Genomic DNA, 24732 nt, shown 5'->3' on the forward strand with positions numbered 1-24732 from the left:
GATTATATAACTAAAAGTCTCATGTTGACCACTTCCTGTTTGCGCTGTATATTGATTTAAAAAAAAAAAAAATGCTACCATATATCGCTATGATTTTTGGCCATCTTACTCAGTCCTCCTCCGCTGAGGCAGCCCCCAGGATTATTCTGATCGCTGAAAAAAAGTTATGAGTGTTTAAAAAATCTTGAGATCAGCTGATTGGTCCTCTCGCTTGTCAATCACCATGATGAAGGTAACGCCCCTTCCGGGGGGGGATGCAGAAATATAAAACCCCGGATGCCTGGACGCGAGTCAGTCCCTCTGGAAGATCGCGAGGGAGAGGCTACAACTGTGATTCTAAGCTGTGAACCAACTGAACTGTGAGTCTGCAATGTGCTTGCAATAAATGATTTGTTAGCCCTTAATGAAAATGCAATGAGTTGTTTGGCCTGCCCTGTGCTTGAACTTGAAATCAAAATGTGTTGTTTGGCCTGCCCTGCAGTTGAAATTGAAATGGAAGTGAAATTAATTGTTTGGCCTGCCTGAAACCACTAATTTCGGCCCACAAGGCCCCTATTAGCCAAGAAACCAGTCCCCTTTGCCCAAAATAGCCCAAAAGGCCCGTGTCTAGCCAGAAAAAAAAAGTTTAAAGAACCCATTTGGCCCATACTAGCCCAGGAGTCCCTTCGGCCCATCAGTAAGTATTCCCCTGCAAGTATTAAACCTCACCCCAGTATTTTTCTCCCTCCCTTCATTGGCTCCCTGTGAGATCCAGGCCAGGATAGGCTTCCCTCCTTCATAGCTGTGATCTGCAGAAAAAGATGAAAAAAGTCTAAAATTGATTCTCCCTCTCCCCCTTCTCTCACCTTTCTGGCCTGAGTGACTGAGCTGCCAGCCCAAGAATCCATTCGGCCCACAATGTCCATACCAGACCTCTGGAAACCAGTCCCTTCAGCCCATAACACCCATACTAGCGCTCTAGATAGCCCCCCCCCGGCCACCAATATTGGAATTGGTGGAGAGGTGGAATATTGCGTTGGGGGACCAACCCTCCCGTCTGAACATGAGACCCAACGGGTCCCACTTAGTCTAGTAGGGCAATATACATGTCGCAGGGCTATCTTTCATTCATTATTATCGCACCTTTATGTCTTTCATACATTTCTATCGCCACCTGTTCTTTATGAAGTCTTAGACATGATTTGACATGGAATCAACCAGATTCTGAGTTACCAACAATTTTTTCATCTCGGTACTGCTGTTGAATTATGGCCTCGATATGTTTCTGTCTTTTGCTACCGTTCTTCTCTTTCAGTCTCTCCTTGATGATTGACCACAAATTCTCAATCCGATTAAGATTAGGTGTGTTGCCAGGCCAGTCCCCGACATGTATCCCTGCTGGAAAAATTGAGTCACCATCCTAGACGTGTGTCACCGTGCAAGGTCTTGCTGGAACATCGCAGATCCATCTGGAAGTCTTTGTCATCTCCATCACCACTCTTCTTTTCAATACATCTAAATAACATAGCGATCTTATCATTCTGTCAACTGGGAGCAATGGACCAACACCATAGTAGCTGAAACACCACCAGAGCATCATCTATTCAGGAAGTTTGATGAACTGGTCGATGTGGTAATTTCTCACTGGCTTCCTGACTAATCTCTGAATAAGTTAACTCTGTTGGCCCATCATTGAAAAACATCCTTCAGTCCTCAAGTCCAAACTTATTATTTTAAGGCCCACTGGTATAATTTCTTCTTCTTCACAGCCATTGGAAATTGTTATTTACCTCACAGAGTTTTTGGCTATCTGAGACATCAATGATGCTTCAAAGTGCTTGAGTTTATTGAAACTACTGCTGCCTGCAATTCTCTCATGGCATTATTTGTCTTTCTTGGATCCTCCTTACTTTCCCGAACCATCTATTGGAGTTGTCTTCCTCTTGCAGCCACACTCGCCCATCCTCATTGGCGGTACGGATCTGGTTTCTTACCCTTGCCTGACATACCTGGATACAGAAACTTGGCTCACCCCAACCAACTTAACAATCTCTCCCCCCGACTTCAAGCAATATTGATGCAAGGTTATGATTTTTCTGTTCATCTCCTTGGAGTGATATCTATTTTGTGAATTGCTTGAGTTTTTCTCAAATTATAAAATAATGGGCTGAAGATTCAATGCAAGGTTGTTATTTTGCCTTTAATTTTTTTTTCAATGTTATCATTTTGGTCATGCTTTATATGTATTTCCAGTCTCATGCTAAGTTGTATCTTCCATTTTATCCCATACATTCCACATATCTTCATTTACAGTGGCTTGCAAAAGTTTTCATACCCCTTGAACTTTTCCACATTTTGTCACGTTACAACCACAAACGTAAATGTATTTTACGCCACACTTTTCAGTTTTTTTATTTGTAAAAAAATTTGATAAACCATGTATCATTTTCCTTCCACTTCACAATTATGCGCCACTTTGTGTTGGTCTATCACATAAAATCCCAATAAAATACATTTACGTTTGTGGTTGTAACGTGACAAAATGTGGACAAGTTCAAGGGGTATGAATAATTTTGCAAGCCACTGTACATCATTTCCAGATCATTTTCATCCAAGTGTGTTCATGCATTCCATGTTCACAGCAGACTGTTTATCCATACTCATCTTCACCAGTTCTTATCAAATCTTTGTAACTTACAATAGTCTATTTATTGGATTCCTCCATTTCCTGATTTCCAATTTGTTGCTGTACAACACTTACATTTTTGTTCTGCACTTCTCAAGGATGCAATATTGCATCATTATACGATTGAGGTAAGTTTCACAGAAATCATTGGAAATTATATGTGAATAATGTGTGTAAAATCATGAGAGGAATAGATCAAGTAGAATGAATAGAGTAGTAAGTTAATCGAGGACCAGAGGACATGGGTTTAAGGTGAAGGGGAAAAGATTTAATAGGAATCTGAGGGATAATGTTTTCACACAAAGAGTGGTGGGTGTATGGAATAAATTGCCAGGGGGGGTGGTGGAGGGTGGGACTATCCCAACGTTTAAGAAAGTTAGACAGGTATATGGATAGGATAGGTTTGGAGGGATATGGACCAAGCGCAGGCAGGTGGAACTGGTGGAACTGGTGGAGCTGGGACATTGTTGGCTGGTGTGGGTAAGTTGGTTTGAAGGGCTTGTTTCCACACTGTATCACTATTAATACCCAGAGAATGAAAAATGACCATAACTTAGAGATATTTATACAGTTTCAGAAAAATAAATGGTGGACATAAAAGCGCACATGGATAAAATAGCAAAATCAACCAGTGATTCAATTAAGTTGCACAAAGATGTAGTATGTGAAGGTAGTGCACATTTCCCAAATGCCCTACTGGTCTGGGTTTCTACTAACTTAATGAAAGAGAACACGTGGGAAAGATATGATTCCACTGGATTACCAGAGAGTATCGGTGAATCACCCAATTTTCAGTTCTCATATGTACAATCGAAATCAAAAAGCAGATGAATCCAACAAAGATGCTGCAATATTTTCATTTTTAATCACAGGAAAGTCACATTTAGTGAAATCCAGTGTAAAATTACTTCAAGTCACCTTTGTCTCCAATTCCCTCACTAGAGTCTCACTCCATGGTCAAATTCCAGACTCCATATGCAATGTTTTTCAATTAATATTGTAGTTTGTCAGGTCAGGCTCAGTGTTGGCATGGATACTGGAACCTGGAGCAAAAAACTGTTGAAGGGACGCCATGAGAAACATTAACTTTTCCTTTACCTTGATATATGGTTTGACCCATCAAGTTCAATCAATTAGTTTTTATGCACGCAATTTTTGCATTTACATTTTCTGCAGCTGTATAAATTAAAGATTTCAAAAACACAGCAACTGATTACACATGATGCCACATTGAAAAAAGAGTCAAAGTAGGCTTGACAATTTACTTCACATTTACTCTGCAATAAATGCAGTTACAATAATTCACTGTGCTTATAATTGAAAATACAATTCATAGACAACACATCCAAAGTAAAACCAATTTCCCAATTATTGGAGGCATCTTACATATCATATATTAATACTTGTCAGTTGCTAGTCATGTAAAAGGTCACTTTTGTCCATTAACTGAAAGTATTTATAACATATAAAGCAGAATTAGATTAAAGAAATTATTCATGGATATTTATTTTAAAAATACAGCCTTCCTTTCCACTTTGTTTGCACATATTTTGGCAATAGATTTGTGCGCTCACTGGTGTGAAAGAAAGGTCGTACTTAAATAGTTTGAGCATCCAGCATCTTAACAATGCCAGGTGAGGTTAAGGCACAATAGTAAGCCGTCTCTACTCTGAATGCTCTTTGAACATCTAACGTCAACATAGCATTCTGCATTCCCAGCAGTTATATGATCATGCAATCAGACTGTCAAAATAATCCCAAAATATCGTTTTGTGCTCACTAATTAAATGGTGATGCATACTTCATCCACATCATATTGGATCCCTCAGCCAGAAAGACACACTTGGCTCATTGATCTAACCTCAATTTGGAGCCAAGCTGACAAACTTGAAATGGGGTGTTGAATCCTAGTAGTTTTTGCATATAATGATCACCTTCCTTGTGATCAAAAATGCAATGCAGGAAATGGACTCTTCGCAAATTATTTCCTAGTCCCTCACCTACACACTGGTCATATTCCAAACTAGAAATATGGATAGGATTCAGGAACATTTGAAGTGCTTTATCCAGGAGCATTCTTCAATTTACAAAATTAAAGGCTCCACCAATAGTTAGCATTCCAGAAATGTCTTTAAATTTAATGACAAAGATCTTTATGAAATTCTCATTTATATATTTTTTTACAAAATTAAAACTCTTCTGAAGTTAGCAATTCCCTATGTAAAGTATATTGTATTGTTGTCATGTTAATAATAGTTGCTTTCTGTCATTAGATCTGCAGAACTGCCACACTAAGGCTTTGCAATTTTTTAAAATAAAACTGCTACTAAAATTTGCAGTCTTTATTGTTCTTTTCCTAGAGTAAAAAAAATAAGCATACCTGTTTTACTGCAATTCTTTTCTTTCATTGTTTTCTAAAAAATCTTATTTGCAGTGATCTCTAAATTCTGCCCCTGCTCGAATTAACCTGAGTATTTGGTTATAATGCTGACAAAGTGGATGGCCACATGAGTGAAGAGGATGACTGCAATTCTAATCAAAAGAAATTAAAGCATAGAAAATAATGTGATTTTAGGACTCAATCCATTACATGAACCTATATGTATGTTAATCCCACCGTATAAAAACAAAGAAGTATAATTTTCTTGTATGATAGAAATCTCAATTTAAAACAACTGTTCTAGTGATGAATTGCTAAATTAACTGTTCAAGTAATTTATAAAATAATTCAACCTATAAGAGGAAAGGTAACATTTACTTCAGCCGGCAATAATAATTTGGCATCCCAAAACAAAAGGTCTATTTTCAGATAGTATCATTGTTTTAATTGCATTGGTGCAGCACTTTGTAATTTTATGCAGTGATAAAATTATGACCATTTTCATTGCATGTACACCTTGTCATTTACTACTAACAGGAGAGGAAGGACAATTGTGTTACACTGCATCCCCAAAGGGTGGAGGGGGAATGATAATTTCGCAGATGGGTCCTTGCATTAGTTGTTCCCACTGGAAGAGACAGATCATAAACTATATTTTGGCAAAGTTGAGCAGATTTTTTTGATGCTTTTGTACAAGTAACTATTTTCTTATAGCAGAAATTCTGGAGGTTAGGAAAATTTAGCCCTACTATAGCATAACTTCTTAAAGCTGGAAAATGTGGATAGGTCTGTAATAAACCACTTCCATTTCTGGTTGAGCAGAGCAGAATTTCACAAATATCAAATAGAATCTGCTATATTGTTTCTCTAAAATGGGGACATTGTGAGTAAAAGAGTACCCTGCCACCTTCCCTTTCCTCTCGGTATTATTGGCTTAATTATTTTCTGTTGCACGTACCTAGAAGATAAGACTATTTGCTGCTGAAAATTAAATAATATTTGAAGGAAAATTGTCAATGGAAAATCTAATAAAGCAGTTGGCAATTTGTCTGTAGATGTGCCGGTTGTCTGTCTTTCAAGATGATTTAGCTTTTCTTAAACGTGGAGAGTCCCTATCTTCGGAAGTGACGGTTCCATTTACTCCATTAGCTGCAAAACAGAAAGACAGGTTACTATTGCTTAATTCCTGTGGCCATCTGGGACCAAAATTATGTGAACTGCAAGCAGGCTGAACTATACAGAATACACAAAGCAGACGAAATAGTAACAGAATAAAAGCCAACTGTGACACAAATCAAAAATGGCAGGAGAAAGACCAAAACATTACAGCAGTTGTATAAATCTGAAATAACAAGGGCAAATATTGAACATTAAGTCTGGTACATGTAAGAGAATAGGTAAGTAAAGGATAGAGCCTAAAGCACTAATCCATTTGCAATTCCTCTCCAGTATACGAACATCCAAATTGTGTATAACTCACACCTACGACTGAACATTTGCCACCTGTTGTGGGACTGCAGGCATCTTCTGCCATATGGGAACTCAGTTCACAGCTGCACTTCTCTCTACCGGTCTGTTTAGCTTATAAACAGTTCTCAAGAACAGAATCCCGCTGTAACCCAGGGAGGATCCAAATTCTTCTTCCACGTGCCAATCAACTTCAAATTACCATTTTCATCACAGTGAAAGTTCACTGTAATAACTTGAAGAAAACAGTACATTTTAACAGATTTGAAAATTACTAAATTGCTTCCAATGCCACCGTTTGGCACCAAATGTCACCACATCTTAAATGACTAAACTAACCTTTATTTTCTCCTTTTTTGGTCGCTTTGTTCTTTGTGTTGCCGGCTTTCTTTTTTAGAGCCTGTATTTGTGCATGCTCTTTCCATCTTTTGAGCTGGAAATTAATGAACTTCCACATCATATATGCTTGTGTCAAGCAAATGGCAGCCAGGGCACTTATTCTGTAATTAAATACAGAATTATATAGTTATATTTTCTTCACCATTATCATATTCCATTTACCAAAAATAATTGCGTGTTTACGGGCAGATCATGAAGTGGGTTAGCCAATTAATTTAGACAATATGGAAAAAAAGCATATTTAAAAAAATGTTTTATTGTCATCTCTCCAACAATAAAATCATCGTTGTTATGGAAATAAATAATAAAGAATTTATGCCAAATTCTCAATAGTAATCCTGCCAAAGTTATTAAAGCAAATTTGAAGCAAAAGAAAAAATAGCTGTTGGAAAGACTTGGCAAGTCAGGCAGCATCTGTGGAGAGAAATAGACAGTCGAAGGTTCAGGTTGAGACCCTTCATCCTGTCCACAGAAGCTGCCTGACCAGGAGAGCAGCAAGTCTCCTCTTCTTCCTCCAAAACCATGTGTTACAATGTTGAAAGTTTTGAAGGCAACTCAATAGATAAGATGTCAAGGAAAGGCCTTTAAATTAGAAATAGGGACAGATATCGCTTTGATTTGACACTATAACAGGAAAAGCAAGTGGCAATAAAGCCCCAGGGATGTATGAATTTTTTTTGTGAAAAGGCCCAAGCTAGGTTTAAAAAATGGTGCAGCAATAAACTAGTTTATTCTTTGTTATACCACAATCAACTGGATTGCCGAAAATAGTTTAATTTTTAGCACATCACTTAGAACCCTCAAGATTTTAATAATTGGAAAGTTATATAAAGAATTTTCTTCATTTAAACAACCTTTCAATAATCCGCAATTATTTTGTGATCTTTTAAATGGGCGCAGTGTGCTCATTTTGCCCGCCAATTTCCGTAAATCCCTGCATATTTTATTGCATAGAAAATTAAAGTAAATAGTGAATAATCAAAAACCCATTGGATTGTTAAAATTACTTTTTTGCCATCAAGTTGTCAGTTTTAACATTCATGCTGGAGATGGACCATTGGTCTTATCCATTGGTGTTCCTCATGTAAAACAATTAATGACAAAATATTCACTATAATCAGAATGCAAACCTGTTGTGATGATTCGAAGATTTGTCTCAGGACGTGTAATTGAAAAATGGTTCCGGAAAGCTATGACATTAATGACTCTAAATCATACCTTCAAAGAAATAACAACATTTTTCATCACATTTAAAATTTGTACCTTACAGCCAAAATGTTAAAGTTTCCAGTAGCTAAATCGAAACTTTGATTTTGAGATCCAGAAAGGCCAAATCCAATGGCGAGTACAGACAGGGAGAGAGTAAGCAGTCGTGCCACGACAAACAAGGCAGCCCAAAGGGTAAAACTGGAATTTAGAAAAAGATTAATGAGTTACCAAATCGAAACATATAAGCAGCAAATGAATGGCAAAGAAATGTCAGAGCTCTAAAATTCTCAGAATTTTAAAATTTTACTTCTTAAAGATTCTGAGACTAAGCTATCTTTGGTTTTGCTTTCGACATGTCCAAATAAAAAAAATCTGAGCTTGGGTCCACACGGCATCTTTCACAATCTCAGTACATTCCCAAGCACTTTACAATCAAAGTACCGTTAAAACTCTAGCAATATAGAAAACACAAACATCAACTTAAATGCACCAAGCTTCTACAAATAAAAAGTAATGATCACAATGCGTAACTGGCATCAACTGAGGAACAAACCTTAGCCAGGAAAAAAAATGCCACATAAAAATAAAGGAACAAAATGATAGAGTAACACTGTGGATAGCACAGTGGTAGAGTTGCTGCCTTACAGTATCAAAGACCCGAGTTCAATCCTGACTACGGGTGCTGTCTGTGTGGAGTTTGTACGTTCTCCCCGTGACCTGCGTGGGTTTTCTCCAGGTGCTCTGGTTTTCTACCACACTCCAAAGACGCATATGTTTGTAGGCTGATCAGCTTGGTTAAATTGTAAATTGTCCCGAGTGTGCTTGGGATAGTGTGAGTCTGCAGGGATCGCTGGTTGGCATGGACTCGGTGGGCCAAAGGGCTTGTTTCCATGCTGTATTTCTAAACTAAACGGGTCAGGCAGGATCCCTGTAGAATATGGACAGCTGATGTCTCAGGCAGGGACCCTTCTTCAGACTGATTGTGTGCTCTGGGGGTGGAAAAAGAAAGCTAGCTTTCTTTCAATTGTGCCATAGGACCATCAACATCGACCAGAAAATAGGCTTGATTTATCGCCTCACCAAATGATAGCTTTATCAAGAGCGCAGCATACCCTCGGTATTCAATTATGTCGAGGCCCTGCGCTTAGGATAAAGTGTGGTGCATGAATTTACAACTTTCTAGAAAGTTGACCACAGATGATCAGAACAAATTCCAAAAGGTGACTGCAACGTTGAAATATTCACACCAATACTTCATGTAGAAAATTGATATATTTCTCTTATATGTGATTCTATGTCATCACATAGAAACATTTCTATGTTTTTATGTGATGACAGCAATTCAGTCAGATTAAAAGCAGGAGCAAGACTGATTCATGGAGAAGCTCAAGTGTAATGCACTGACACACACCAATTGTGAATTTGTGAAACAATCAATAAATCATGTAAAAAAAAAAAAAGATAATGGTGTCTAAATTAGAGGATACAAAAGTGGCTAGTATGGAAACAACACAATATTTCGGTCATGTGGATAACTGCCTGCTTCAAATGTGCATATCAGCAAATTTTAAAGTTCATCAGTAGATCAATCCAAATATCCATTTCTTGATTTTTCCAACACTTGATTACAATACTTTAAAAAAAACTCACCAGAGAGCCAAGATAAATGAGAGCTAGACCATGTGGGATCACAGCATTAATACCTGCAAGCCACCCAAACAACAGCCATTCCAAATCCATTTAAGTAATTTGATTTACATTATACATTGCACACAGAAATAGGTGGACTTCCAAATATGTGGTCAACAAGCAGCTTACCCTGGTGTTTTTTCTTAATCTCCAAAATGAAGGGACTCAAAACAAATGGCTGATTTATCCAATTTACTTTTCTCCTTTCCACTTCGGTGAACCTTCTTGGAAGTGTTTTAATCCAAATTATATCCACAGTTGAATAGTTTTCAACTCTATACGATATTTCAGTGCTATGTATTACATGGAAGCTTGCAAATTAGCAGGAGCACGTCATTTGGCCCTCCAAACCTTTCTCACTATAAGATCATTTTATAATCTTTCACTTCTTTATTATCTTACCTACATCTGCCTTGAAAATATCTGAACACTGCTTTCACCACTCTTGAAGCAAGAATGTTACAAAATCTCAGGACCCTCTGTGGAAAAAAATGCCTGTGCCTTAAATGGAGGCGGTGGGAGCCTTATGTATATTTTTTTTAAAGTGCCCCTTATTTCTAGATTCTCTCACAAGATGAAATATCATATCTACATCCACCCTATAAATACCATGTAGGGTCTTTTGCTTCAATCAAGTCTCCTTTTACTCCAACCCTATTGGGTACAAGCGTGGGCTGTTCAAATTTTTCCTTTATACGATAACCCACATACTCCAAATATATTCTGGGAAGGTTCTCCAAACTGCTTCCAAACACATTAATATCCTTCCAGAAAAATTCCAATGTTGTCTCACCAAAGCCCTATATAACTGAAGTATAAGCTCCCTTTTGAATTCCTCGTGGAATATATGACAACATTGTTAGCTTTCCTAATTATTGCAGTATCTGAAAACTATCCTTCTGCGAATCTAATCTATTTGGCAATGATAAAGTCTCGGTTAACTGCATGGTCAACTACTCATTCATAAAATAAGCTTCAGGATTTACGAACAAAAACAGTCCTCAAAAGCAGAATTCTTGTAATGTTTATATCTCTATAAACATTTGAATAAACTATGTAAACTTATAGTGGTCAGTACAATTGCTTGCTATTAAATACGGACCCAAGCACTGTTTTAAGTGGTTAAACTCACCCCTTCTCGTTCTTTTCATCACTGAAATAAAACAGTCGAGAGATATGAAACAGAAGTTCCACAAAATAATGCAGCACCATGAGTACCAGGCCAAAACGGTTCAAGCTAGCGAAAAAAAAGGCAGAATTTTATATTTTACTAGACCAAGTGCAGACCCGTTGGGTCTGTTTCCCCAACGCGCGTTTGCGGGGGGGGTGTGGCATCACACTCACACTAACCACCCCCCAAACACACAGGCGGGGGGGGGGGGGGGAAGAGGGAGAGGGGGTGGGGTAGGGTTGGGAGGAGGGTGGAGTGGAGAGATTGGTAGAGGGAGAGGCACACTAACTATTGGGGACCCCCAAACACAGGCGGGGGAGGGGGGGGGGAAGAGGGAGATGGGGTGGGAGAGAGGGTGAGAAGAGGGGGGGAGGGGAGGGGGGAGGGTAGGAGGGGGTGGAAGGGGGTGGGGGGGGGGGGGGGGGGGGGGGGGGGGGGGGGGGGGGGGGGGGGGGGGGGGGGGGGGGGGGGGAGGGGAGAGGGAGAGAGGGGGAGGGGGGGGGAGAGGGAGGGAGAGAGAGGGAGGGGGCGGGGGGTGGGGGTGGGGGGGGGGGGGGGGAGAGGTAGAGAGGGAGGAGGGGGGGGGGGGGAGAGGGGGGGGGGGAGGGGGGGGAGGGGGAGAGGGGGGGGGGGGGGAGAGGGGGGGAGGGGGGAGGGGGGGAGGGGGAGGGGGGGGAGGGGGGGGGAGGGGGAGTGATGGGAGAGGGGGGTGGGGGGGGGGGGGAGAGGTAGGGGAGGGGGGGGAGGAGGGGGGGAGAGGGGAAGGGTGAAGGAGAGGGGGAGGAGAGAGGAGGAGAGTGGGGAGAGAGGGGAGAGGGGGGGGGGCGGGAGGGTTGGAGGAAGAGGGGGAGGGGGGAGAGAAAGGGGAGGGAGGGGGAGGGGGGAGGAGGTGGGTAGGGGGAGAGGGAGGGGGGGAAAGGAGGGGAGAGGGGAGGTGGAGGGAAGGGAGAGGGGTGGGGGGGGAGGATTGGGGAGGGGGAGTGGGGGAGGAGAGAGGGGTAGGGAGGGGAGGGGGGGAAGAAGGGAGAGGGGGGGGAGGGGGGGGAGAGGGGGGGGGGAGGGGGAGAGGGGAAGAGGGGGGGAGGGGAGGGGAGGGGGAGAGGGGGAGAAAGGGAGGAGGAGGGGGAGGGAGAGGGGGAAGGGGAGGGGGGGGAGAGAGGGGGGGAGAGGAGGCGGGGAGAGGGGAAGGGGAGGGGGGAGAGAGGAAGGGAGAAGAGTGTGGAGGGTGGGGGGAGAGAGGTAGGGGGTGAGGGGGAGGGGGAAGAGAGGGAAGGGGGAGGGGGAGGGGGAGGAGGGGGGGAGGGGAGGGGTTGAAGAGGGAGGGAGGGGACAGATAGAGGGGGGGGGGGAGAGAAGGGGGGGAGAGAGGGGGGGGAGGGAGGGGAGGGAGGAGAGAGGGGGAGGGGGAGGGGGGGGGATGGGGGGGAGGAGAGGGGGGGGAGAGAGGGGGGGGAGGGGAGGGGGGGAGGGGGGGGGGGGGGGGGGGGGGGGGAGGGGAGGGAGGGGGGAGGGGGGGGGGGGGGGGGAGAGGAGGGGGGGGGGGGGGGGAGGGGGGGGGGGGGGGGGGGGGGGGGGGAGGGGGGGGGGGGGGGGGGGGGGGGGGGGCGGAGAGGGGGGGGGGGGGGGGGGGAGGGGGGGGGGGGGGGGTAGGGGCAGTCCATCTATTCCCCATTCCCTATCACCGCCAATCCTCTTTCTCTATTCCCACACACGTGATCACGCGCTTCGACACAGGCTGCGGGGGGGGGGAGGGGGAGGGGCTGGTGCAAAGGCAAATGTAAATGAGATCCATTCCGATTGGACATCTGTGAGGGATGGCATTGTGACATCACACGATGGAGCGTTCACCAACATTCTATGGGTGAGTGCTGTTTTAAAAAAAAATTATTTTGACATTTTTGGGAAGGGAGATTTTTATTAAAAATGTGTACATAAACACGACAAAATTTAATGAGTGGATTTGAGAATGTAAAAGTGAAATCTCTACCGAAATGGAAAAAATCTCAGAGTTTCTGCGTGTGGTGTTGGCGTAGCAATGAATCAAAGGTTGGCACCCACAAACACACAGCCAGAAACACACACAGTTTTAATGTCTAATAGATTGACCAGGGTCGGCCTTAAGCCAACTGGGCCAATTGCTCCCAATTGGGCCCCGCACCAAAGGGGGCCCTGCGCTAGAGTAATCTACTTTAGGCTCGTCTCAGTTTCGTCGAGTTTCCTCCGCACTGTTAAAAACCGTTTTCTTTGGCATGATGCCTGGCCAAAGTTTCTAGAGTTCGTCAGATTTAAGTTTGTTTCCATCTTATGGTGCGAGTTTCCCTACCGTCGAGTGTAAACACAGCTAACTGGATCTTACTACTATCTGATTAATTTTGTGTCAGACCCATAAATGAGGTAAGTTTTAGTGACCAAGATATAAACCATATATCTGAAATATGGTCACAGATTTTCAGAGGTTTACTGTGAAAAGCAGTACAAATGTTCATAAAACATCAGGTAAAAGATGATCAGATATTATTATGTGTGACAATGAAGATTAATTAATTTTCTCAGACATTCCTTCAGTTACGGCTTTTCATAAGAAGTGATAGGCAGGTGTTATACTTTTTCTGCTATATTCAGTCATATTTGCAGAGAGTACAAGTATTATTTTAAATAAATGAATAAATAAATGATATATGTGTAAACAGACGTGGCTTTATTTGGTTTAAGCGAGCTCTTGTGGGGAAAGTTGGCGAGAGTCAACTTGGGAGGGAAACGTAAAATCTGTGGGTTTTATAGCAAGTCTTCCACTCAAAAAGGTCTGCAGTAAAGCCCGAAAGGGTAGGATGGGGCTGAAGCCCAAAATTTAATGCCTGGACTGTTTTTTTGCCAATGGTTTTTGTTCCAGGATCTAGTTAATTAAATTACTTCTTTTTTTTTCATTTCACAGTCACTAAAACAAGTGGTATTGTAACTAGGTACTTTCCAGAGATGATCTACACATTTTGTTTGTTACCTGTAGACTTACATGTATGGAATTCTATATTAAAATGTAGCTTAGATCGGTTTGGTCCATTAACTCGCATGCACTTTTTAAGCGCACATTTTGATAACTTTTCTTTCTACCATAGAGATATAAAGTCTATAATAGACTTTATTTATATTTCTACAATTCTACAAACCTTGGCTGGGAACCTGGGGCTCACCAAAATTGTTCCTAATTGGGCCCCGCACCGCCTAAGGCCGGCCCTGCTATTGACAACAAATGGGCAGAGAGCGATCAACATTATCAAGACCTTTCACACCTCACTCACTCCCTTTTCTCCTCACCTCATGCAGAAGGAACAAAAGATGAAACTACAATCAGATTCCAAAACAGCTCGTCCCCACTGTTAGCATACGAGTTTTGTTCAAGAGTCTGATAAGATTCTTGATCTGCCAATCTACCTCGTTGCAGCAATAGCATGTTTTTATCTGCATTTTCCCTGTATCTGTAGCATTATATTCTGAAGAAGGCTCTCCACCCAAAACGTCACCCATCTTTCTCTCCAGAGATGCTGCCCGACCCGCTGAGTTACCCCAGCATTTTGTGTCTACATTATATTCTGCAGTTTCCATTCCGTTATCAACAATGGACGTAGACCTTTCAACAATAAACCAATAGCAATCTTAAGTTGTCCCCATTCTCAGTAACAGAACCAAAGACTAATATCAGCATGAACAAATCAGATTCTTAACTGTTAATATTGCATGGTTAAAAATACTCCTAATTTTTTTTCTCCCAAATTAGGTGCAAATTTAGATACAATTTGGAATACAAATTCTAAATTTCAAAGAATGACAAGAGGAGGACCATTAAAAAAAAGACTGATGGGTAAATAGGAATGCTTCTTTACTTTATGAAGCTAAATAGACACATTCACAAGATAGTTGCTAGTTTTCAAATGAGGAAACGGGGTTTTAGAGATAGAAAACTGGATAGCATAACCGATTTCAAATGCAATACCCATTGATGGTATCATCAAATTGGGGGATAATGAAAATTAAAATGTTTATACGGTTGGACGCAGGAAAGAGTTGCTGCCTTCCAACGCCAGAGACCTGGGCTTGATCCTAATTATGGGTGCTTGTCTGTTCAGAGTTTGTATGTTCTCCTCGTGACCTGCGTGGGTTTTCTCCGGGATCCTCCCATCCTCCAAAGATGAACACGTTTGTAGTTTAATTAGCTTGATAAAATTGAAAATAGTCCCTAGTGTGCGTTGGATAGTGTAAAGGGCCTGTCCCACTTTCATGATCTAATTTACGACCTCTGCCGAGTTTGCCCTTGACTCATACTCGCAGCATGGTCGTCATGAGGTCTTAGGTAGGTCGTGATGCTAGTCGTAAGTACTCGTGGCATCAAGTAGGTCGGGGCGTTTTTCTAGCCTGATGAAAAATGTCCACGAGTAAAAAAGGTCATGAATTCGGTCGTGAAAGTGGGACGGGCCCTTAAGTGTGCGGGGATAGGTGATCGGCGCGGACTTGTGGGCCGAAGGGCCTGTTTCCGCACTACATCTCTAAACTAACTATAAGTGAAGTTGGAAACGGTGATTATCGAAAAATGAACATTGGTGTAAATAAAATTAGATGATATACCATGTATAGATTGAGATAATAAAAAGCAGGGACTTGTTAGATTGAGTGTCCATTCAAGTTACACATTTGACATGACCTCCATTCCGATCAGCTTAACTACCTTGCTGATTAAATTCTTGTTCCACCATGAATTTAACCAATGCCATAACATGAATCTAATTTATGATTTACCGATTCATTTACTAATTTGCAAATTAATCGGCCGAAAACTATGTCTTGCTGAGCCACCAGAATTAATCTAGTTATCAGAAGTCATCAGAAGTTTCTTCTATTCATGATTTATTAACATCTCTAAAAAGCCTTCCAAGTAAAGATTTCTTTTTCCAAACCTTTCCATTTTTTTCCTGTTCAAGATCGAAAGGACCAACATAAATAAAGGTCATACTTCTAGCAGCAAGCTCAATCACAAAAATCAGTTCGAATAACCAATCATAGCCTAAAGGAATAAGATATGTTTGATTCACAAATCATCCCATTTCTGTGTAAATTGGTCATTCTCCCCAGGGAGGGTTAAATCAGAGGGAGGCAATCTTCAAATTAATGCCATGCACCTAGTTCATGAATATATTGATGAATGCCCAGAAACACAAGCCTTTTCTGTCACAACAAAATTCCAGACAAGTAAAATGGTCACAAATTGAAGTTAGGTTTGCCACAAGCTAATGCAACAGAATTTTGAGACCATACAATTAAAATAACCATCTGCAAAACTACCCACTTGTTAAGAAATGCCAGTGTTGAGATAGCCTATAAACAGTGTCCCTACAGGTTTGGTTCAGTTTAATTAAAATAACGAATACTGTTAATAAATGAATTTTATTTCCTTTAGATTCCCCTTTAGCTACAATCTTGGCTAAGATGAGGATATTTATAGGCAACGACGCATGCTGTATGTACAGGCAAATATCCTCTTGCGTAAATTTGGTGCGTGTGCAGATGTGGTGAAGATGTCGCTATTTAGAGCATACTGAGCACACTGCGCACCTGAACTATTTAAAGACAAGTATGCAGAGACTAAAGGTGGCATATAACGATGCCATGAGAACACTGCTAAGGCAACCTAGATGGTGTAGTGCCAGTAATATGTTTGTGGCTGCAGGAGTCAGTACTTTAGCTATCCTAAGACACCACATGTATAAATTCATTTGCAGGATAAATGACTCTAAAAATGTGCTTATTGTGGCCTTGACAAACATAAGGGTTAGCACTACACACTACGAATCCCAGTTATGGAGACACTGGTATCGTTGTCTCGTTGCAGGACATTGATCATCTTTTAATCTGGATTTTTATTGCTTGAGTATTGTGGGTTTTTGTTAAATATAAATTATGATGTTTTTATGTGATGTACCATGATTTTATATATATTTATGATATTTGATATGCAATGCATTTTTAATGTAATGTAGCCCCTTGTCTGGACCTTGAGTCCATAATAAAGTTTATTATTATTATTATTATTATTGGCTCTCTTTTTGACTATCTAACAGCCCCTTACAGTGAAACAAGTGACAGGGTCTTCTGGAGTTCCTATTTAGGTTTATTTTAATTGCCCGATTCAAATGATTATATTGAGGGGTTTTTCTTCATTCACACCAGTTCTGAAAAATACTTACTTCAACAGATAAGCTCCAGCAATGTGAAAAATATACAAGCTCGTATACACAAGCTGCCGAGGAATATCTTCCTAAAAACAAAAAGACACTCAACTACAAACCAATAACAGTGCAAACATTGTTCAAAGGTGCAATTTTAGAGGTGGATTCCAAATCACTTCATTGAAATGTATGTTACATCAATAAAAATGCATCATCTCCAGAAATATATTGAGAATGGTCAAATAATCAATATATAATGATTCTAACTCAGATGTTTCAATGGCCTTGGAACAGCATTAGTACATCAAACATTTTCATTATCAACAAAATCTTTAAAAAATGTTTGGTATATCCAGCTGAAAACAATGACAAGAAACCTTGTCAGGGGTGTTTCACTTATTAGATACACAAGAAAATAGTTGCATTAAAATCTGTTTTCCATTCTTCCGGGAAGAATTCCTGTTTTGCTTAGATCATGCTGTCAGGACAGAGGCAGGGAAGTCATGCAGCTTGGATCTGGGTTGAGAGGGAATAGTGGCGCATTTTGAAGGGCATTGTAGACTGCAAAGTGTAGACTGCAAAGTAGGAACAAAGTGCCGTGGATCAGCAGATTTGACAGATTATTTGGACGATCAGCCATGATCATATTGAATGGTGGTGCTGGCTCAAAGTGACAAATGGCCTACTCCTGCACCCATTTTCTATGTTTCTATTGGGTGTTTTTTTGTATGAATATTCAAATACACTTATTTTACTTTTAAATTTTACACAGTAGCATAATACGTTTCCCCAGAGACCTGGGTGTCTGTGTCAGCAGGAGTGTGCAAATCAGAATCCCAGTGAGCCAGATGAAGAATCCTTAGAATTTATGAACAACCAGATAGTGGATTATCAAAGTTTTACTGCACTTGTATGTCTAAAATATACCCATCTTCCCAGGTAACAGACATTGTTTAGTTCAGGGAAACAGTGTAGTCACAGACCGTTCAGCCGACCAACAATCACCCCGTGCACTAATTCTATCTTACACACAATTTACATGATCAAATTAATCTACAAACTTGCACGTCTTTGGAAATCAGACGGAGCACCCGGTGAAAACCAATGCCGTCGTCGGGAGAACATGCAAACTCTGTGCAGACAGCACCCGTAGTCAGGATCGAACCTGGGTCTCTGGCGCTGTAAGGCAGCAACTCTACTGCTGCGACACTGTGCCGCCCACATGGAAAACCCTTAGTGACACTTTGCAGCTGCATCTTTACTTCCGATGAAGATTCATAGTTCCACAGAAGATAGATATAAAATGCTGGAGTAACTCAGCAGGACAGGCAGTATCTCTAGAGAGAAGAAATGGGTGACGTTTCGTCAGACTGAAGAAGGGTCTCCTACTGATTTACTCCAGAGATGCTGCATGTCCTACTGATTTACTCCAGCATTTTGTGTCTATCTTCAATTTAACCAGCATCTGCAGTTCTTTCCTACACCCGAGGCTTTTGGGCTGTACAGCCACACCAGGTAGTGGTTTTAATCTGTCATTCATCAGGAAAGTTCAAAAACTAAATGTCATTACCAAGGCTTAACATAATAATATTAGACTGCATTTCTACAGAGCTTTGTTCAATGCCAAGTCAAGTCTAAATTCTGCTGTTCATCATCAACTAATTATTATTAACTTTGTTAATCAAATTTGCCTTCCCAACATTTGTTGCTGCAGCTGGTATACTGTATGCAAAACATCATGCAAAGGAAAAGTACCAAAGCTCACCTTTCGGGTTTTCTGAAAATAAAGCTCCGGTAAGGCATGCAACCAATAAGCCACCTGGGCGATATAGAAAAATTTCACCTGAAAACTAAAAAAAATAAAAAAATGTTACAAAGAATGTACATAGAAATCTTGCAATTTAGTGCAAATCACAATGTACAGGCCAAAATCAAAATGTACAGGTTAAATTAACTCTTGTAAATAGTTAAGTAAATTACCGCTAATTTATCTGTAACATATTTTGGAGGCATCATTACAATAACCAACAAAAACAGTTCCAGATAACTAAGGGACACTACTGTTACTAATGACAACCTTTGCTCACAGCCGTGTTGCCACAAAGCATTCTGACTAATCAGAACGTTGCATATTTCTTCACGACGCTGTGAAATTAATATTCTTACCTGGAATAGTGTAGCATGCAAATTAGTCTCAGACTTCACCGCTACCAGTGATCAAATATCATATTTCAGCTCTTGGATATAAATTGCAATAAGTCTACAATAAATAACCAGTTCAAATATATTACAACAAAATTATTTAATGTCTTGAATGCAACTATAACACCAAGTCCTGTCTAAAATTAAATAAGCTAAAAGTAATGTAAATAAACTTCTGGTTCAACCATAATGTCACATCAGGTCTCTAAAGTCTAACGGTAAAGTACAGATCTGAAATCAATCATGGCTCATTTGAACTTGAAATTTAGTACCACATTTATTAGGATAGCATAGCCATTTTTTTTCCTCCAAAATTCAACTGTGGTTTTCACTTTCTCATTTCAGGGAAAGAGAGCTTCACAAGAGGCAGCAAGTAAAGACAATACTCAGCTGAGCCTCAAACCAGGAGGTCCTGGGTACTAAGCTGCATTGACATAACAAAATTGCTCATCACCAAGGTTTGGTGGCCAATGACCACGTTTTAGAGAACGCAAGGGTTAGGGTTTCAGTTTGCAGGCAGTGCTCACTGTTCTCACTTCTGGAGACCCGAGTCTCAGTAGAGGCTGCCACTTTGATCTGGCACACAATATCATCACCCTCATCCAAATCTGCCAGTCGTTCTCGGCAAATTATGTCCCACATAATTTCTTCCCACAATTTGGGGCAGCACGTAACTTTGTATTGCTCTTTCTGCTCTTATTGAGGCTGACACAACCATGTATTCACCCAGTGTGTTAGTCTTCCCTTCAGGTTATTCAAAATGATTGATCCATGCCTCTTCCCCTTCTCTGATCATAGAAACATAGAAATTAGGTGCAGGAGTAGGCCATTCGGCCCTTCGAGCCTGCACCGCCATTCAACATGATCATGGCTGATCATCCAACTCAGTATCCCGTACCTGCCTTCTCTCCATACCCCCTGATCCCCTTAGCCACAAGGGCCACATCTAACTCCCTCTTAAATATAGTCAATGAACTGGCCTCAACTACCCTCTGTGGCAGAGAGTTCCAGAGATTCACCACTCTCTGTGTGAAAAAAAGTTCTTCTCATCTCGGTTTTAAAGGATTTCCCCCTTATCCTTAAGCTGTGACCCCTTGTCCTGGACTTCCCTAACATCGGGAACAATCTTCCTGCATCTAGCCTGTCAAACCCCTTAAGAATTTTGTAAGTTCTATAAGATCCCCTCTCAATCTTCTAAATTCTAGAGAGTATAAACCAAGTCTATCCAGTCTTTCTTCATAAGACAGTCCTGACATCCCAGGAATCAGTCTGGTGAACCGTCTCTGCACTCCCTCTATGGCAATAATGTCCTTCCTCAGATTTGGAGACCAAAACTGTACGCTTACTCCAGGTGTGGTCTCACCAAGACCCTGTACAACTGCAGTAGAACCTCTGCTCCTATACTCAAATCCTTTTGCAATGAAAGCTAACATACCATTCGCTTTCTTTACTGCCTGCTGCACCTGCATGCCTACCTTCAATGACTGGTGTACCATGACACCCAGGTCTCGCTGTATCTCACCCTTTCCCAATCGGCCACCATTTAGATAATAGTCTGCTTTCCTGTTTTTGCCACCAAAATGGATAACCTCACATTTATCCACATTATACTGCATCTGCCAAACATTTGCCCACTCACCCAGCCTAAGCTTATACGGTTCACCATCCCTTCTCCGACACCTCGCCCCTGCTTCCTCCGAGAAATCACCTTCCGTAATCTAAAATCCATTGATCCCCACCATCTCTCTGACCTGCTCTCCACCACTCTCCCCCTGGACTCAACCCACATCTCACCTGATGATCTCACAAACCATCTCAACTCCACCTTGTCTATCTCCCTTAACACTATGCCCCCCCTCAAAACAAGAACCGTAACTTTCAACACATCTTCACCCTGGTACACACCTGCACTTCGTAAACTGAAACAGACTGGTCGCCGACTTGAACGACTCACAAATAAATCATCTCTCACAGTCCACCTTGAAGCTTACAAACTCCACCTCACTGACTACAAAGATGCCCTCATTGCTGCAAAATCTGCCTACCTCTCCTCCATATTCACCGACCCCTGCCTAAACCACAGAACCTTCTTCTCCACAGTGGGCAACCTCCTCAAGCCTCGAGCCAACACTCTCCCTACCTCTACTCCGGATCTCTGCAACTCATTCCTCCACCTTTTCGCTGATAAAATCAGCACCATCTATCAATCTTTATCCCCTGTACCCGACTCACCAGCATCTACTCCACCACCTACCAAGGCCCCTCCTTTCAACATCTCCACTGACCTCCTTACCCCTCCTCCACACTGCTTCCTCTCCCAGTTTGACCTGGTCACCCCTATTGAAATCTCCAAACTCATCAGCTCTTCCAAACCCACTACCTGCTCCCTCGACCATCTCCCCACTACCCTGCTGAAGTCCTGCCTCCCTGTTCTCTGCCCCTACCTCACTAATCTCTTCCTCCTCATTGTCCCAAGGAATTGTCCCCTCCGCTTTCAAAACTGCTGCTGTCACACCAATCTTATAGAAACCTGGTCTTGATCCCTCCTCGCTCATTAACTACCGCCCAATCTCAAACCTCCCCTTTCTTTCAAAAACCCTGGAGCATATCGTTGCGTCGCAACTTCATTCCCACCTCCTTGCGTATAACCTACTCGAACCCCTCCAATCTGGCTTTCGCCCCCTCCATAGCACAGAAACTGCTCTCCTCAAAGTCCTCAACTCTGCTGACACGGGTTCCCTCAACATCCTCATCCTCCTCGACCCGAGCGCAGCCTTCGATACAGTGAACCATAACATCCTGCTCACCACTCAAAAACCTCGGCATTGAAGGCTCTGCACTCAGCTGGCTCCGTTCCTACCTTTCCAACAGATCCCACTTCATCTCTCTCCACAACCACACCTCTGCTACAGCCAGTCACTCAAGGCGTTCCCCAAGGCTCCGTACTCGGCCCCCTCCTTTTCATCATCTACATCCTCCCCCTTGATCAGATACCCCGCCACTTCAACCTGGACTTCCACTGTTACGCTGATGATACCCAGATCTACCTCGGCACCAAATCCCCCCACAACCGCCCCCGTCTCCCATATCAACTCCTGTTTGTCAGCTATAAAAACCTGGATGCAACATAACTTCCTCAAACTCAACAGCGATAAGACAGAATTCCTCCTCATAGGCTCCAAAGCCACACTGAGCAAAATCAATAACCACACTGAGCAAAATCAGTAACCCCACTCTCCCCATCTCCCCAGGCCCGCAACCTTGGCGTGATCTTTGATTCCACCCTCTCCATTGAGCCTCACATCCGCCATGTCATTAAAACCTCCTTCTTTCATCTCCACAACATCACCAAACTCAGACCCTCTCTCACACCTCCCGCTGCTGATAGACTCATCCATGCCTTCATCTCCTCCCGACTGGACTATTGCAATTCACTTCTCCTTGGTCATCAGCTCCACCTACATCAACCGACTCCAACTGGTCCAGAACGCAGCCGCCCGACTCATCACCCACACCAAATCCTGGCATCACATCACTCCAGTCCCCAAACAACTTCACTGGCTTCCTATCTCCCACCGGATCACCTACAAAATCCTGGTCCTCACCTACAAAGCCCTCCACCATCTGCCCCCCCCCCCATATCTCACTGACCTCCTCTCCCCCTACCAACCCTCACGGTCCCTCAGATCCACATCAGCCGGTCTCCTCTCCATCCACAAATCCAACCTCCGCAGTTTTGGGGACAGAGCCTTCTCCAGAGCAGCTCCCAGGCTCTGGAACTCCCTCCCTCAATTGATCCGCAATTCCGTGTCCCTCACCATCTTCCAATCCCGCCTCAAGACCCATCTCTTCACCTCTGCCTATCCTTAGCCCCACGTCCCCCTCCCTTTTCATGTGCATTAATTGCCTCATATTGTGTTTTGAATTGAATTCTGTCTTTACTTTGTGTACTAGTCATGTCTCTACTATTTATTTCATTCCCCTTACATGTTTTTCCTCTACCTGCTAAATTTTTGTAAAGAGTCCTTGACTCTTGAAAGGCGCCCATAAATAAAATGTATTATTATTATATATAATAATAATAATAATAATATTCCAGCATATTATTATTCCAATATTCATCAGGGAGAGGTGTCCAGCAAGTTTAAGTAAGATGTTTAGGGTTAGAGGTACATTGGAAGAAACACCCAAGAGAGCCACAAGAATGATTCTTTTCTCCTACACTTTGGGTCAAGTGCTGTGCTCAAAGGAAGAAAAGCATTTATAACCATATGGCACTAATTTTCAGACCCAAAACCCCAGCACAAACGACTTTCTATTGAAAAGTGCACCCGCATTGCACATGCCTATAAGAATCAAAAGTGTAAAGGATAAATAATAGAAATAGGTGAAGATATATTAATGTTTTTATAAAAAAATACTCACGGCATCAACGTATGTGGGTAGCTTTCCCATAAATTCCTAGGATGTGATGCGTAATTCTCCTGTAAACATGAAAAAATGTTTGCTCAGACTGTTAAGCAATCATTATATTTGCCAAAATCAAAAAATATTGAAAATAATTTTTACTTACAGAGCCTAGAATGCATGCTCCCCAGACAAAAGAAACCAAGTAAAAGGCACTGAGTTGTCCAGATTCATTGAATTTGCTGTGCTTTGTTTTTGAGAAGTGCATCCGCCTGTTGATTTTCTGTAATGAAGTAACTCAAGTCATTTGATAGCTGGATAAAACATAATTTGAGGGATTATTTAAAAAATGTAACCATACTCACATCAAGCACATACTCTTGCACAATGGCGTGGAGAATAATAGCAACCAAAGTGTAAAAGAAAATTGTAGCCACGTCCTTAAAGCCATAATGATAAAGAATGCGTGATTCTCCCTTTTCATCTAAGAGAAACAAAGAATTCAAGATATATTGATGCACAACGTAAGTTACATATGTAAAACAAAAGTACACGTAGGCGTTCACAGGTGATTATTTTGTAAGAATTAATAACTGCAAATGTAACTGTCAAATTAAAAGTAAAACAAAATATACCTTGAAAAGAATGCAATTCATAAATCATTCATGAAGTAATGTGATCTTAAAAATGGAATTTCGAAACAAATAAAAGTATCCTTGAAATTAAATAATCTATCAGTACTAACCCCACTATTGAACAACCCTGCATTCATACCGTCTCTTATTGATAAAACATATCAACAATGGGATAGACTGGGGATTAGGAAAGTAGGGGATGTGTATGAATTGGGCAAACTGTTATCATTTCAACATTTAAAATTTAAATTTAAACTGAAGGATAATCAATATTTTAAATATATACAGATATG

The 24732-nt window shown here is 41.7% G+C and overlaps 1 protein-coding gene across 1 annotated transcript in view; it reads right to left on the minus strand.

Moving 5' to 3' along the window:
• Positions 1-3508: 3508 nt before the first annotated feature.
• The window catches only part of tram1 (translocation associated membrane protein 1), a 29524-nt gene continuing 8300 nt past the window's right edge, over positions 3509-24732 (minus strand). Inside the window, exons 3-11 of the mRNA XM_055634455.1 lie at positions 24170-24288; positions 23971-24087; positions 23823-23881; positions 18961-19045; positions 17214-17284; positions 10942-11046; positions 8175-8318; positions 6852-7012; positions 3509-6194 (exon numbers count right to left, since the gene is read on the minus strand). Coding sequence (XP_055490430.1) covers positions 6121-6194; positions 6852-7012; positions 8175-8318; positions 10942-11046; positions 17214-17284; positions 18961-19045; positions 23823-23881; positions 23971-24087; positions 24170-24288 — 935 coding nt within the window. The 3' untranslated portion in view covers positions 3509-6120. The remainder of the gene's footprint in view (positions 6195-6851; positions 7013-8174; positions 8319-10941; positions 11047-17213; positions 17285-18960; positions 19046-23822; positions 23882-23970; positions 24088-24169; positions 24289-24732) is intronic.

Source organism: Leucoraja erinacea, chromosome 4, assembly GCF_028641065.1.
Source record: "Leucoraja erinacea ecotype New England chromosome 4, Leri_hhj_1, whole genome shotgun sequence".
Lineage (NCBI taxonomy): Eukaryota > Metazoa > Chordata > Chondrichthyes > Rajiformes > Rajidae > Leucoraja > Leucoraja erinaceus.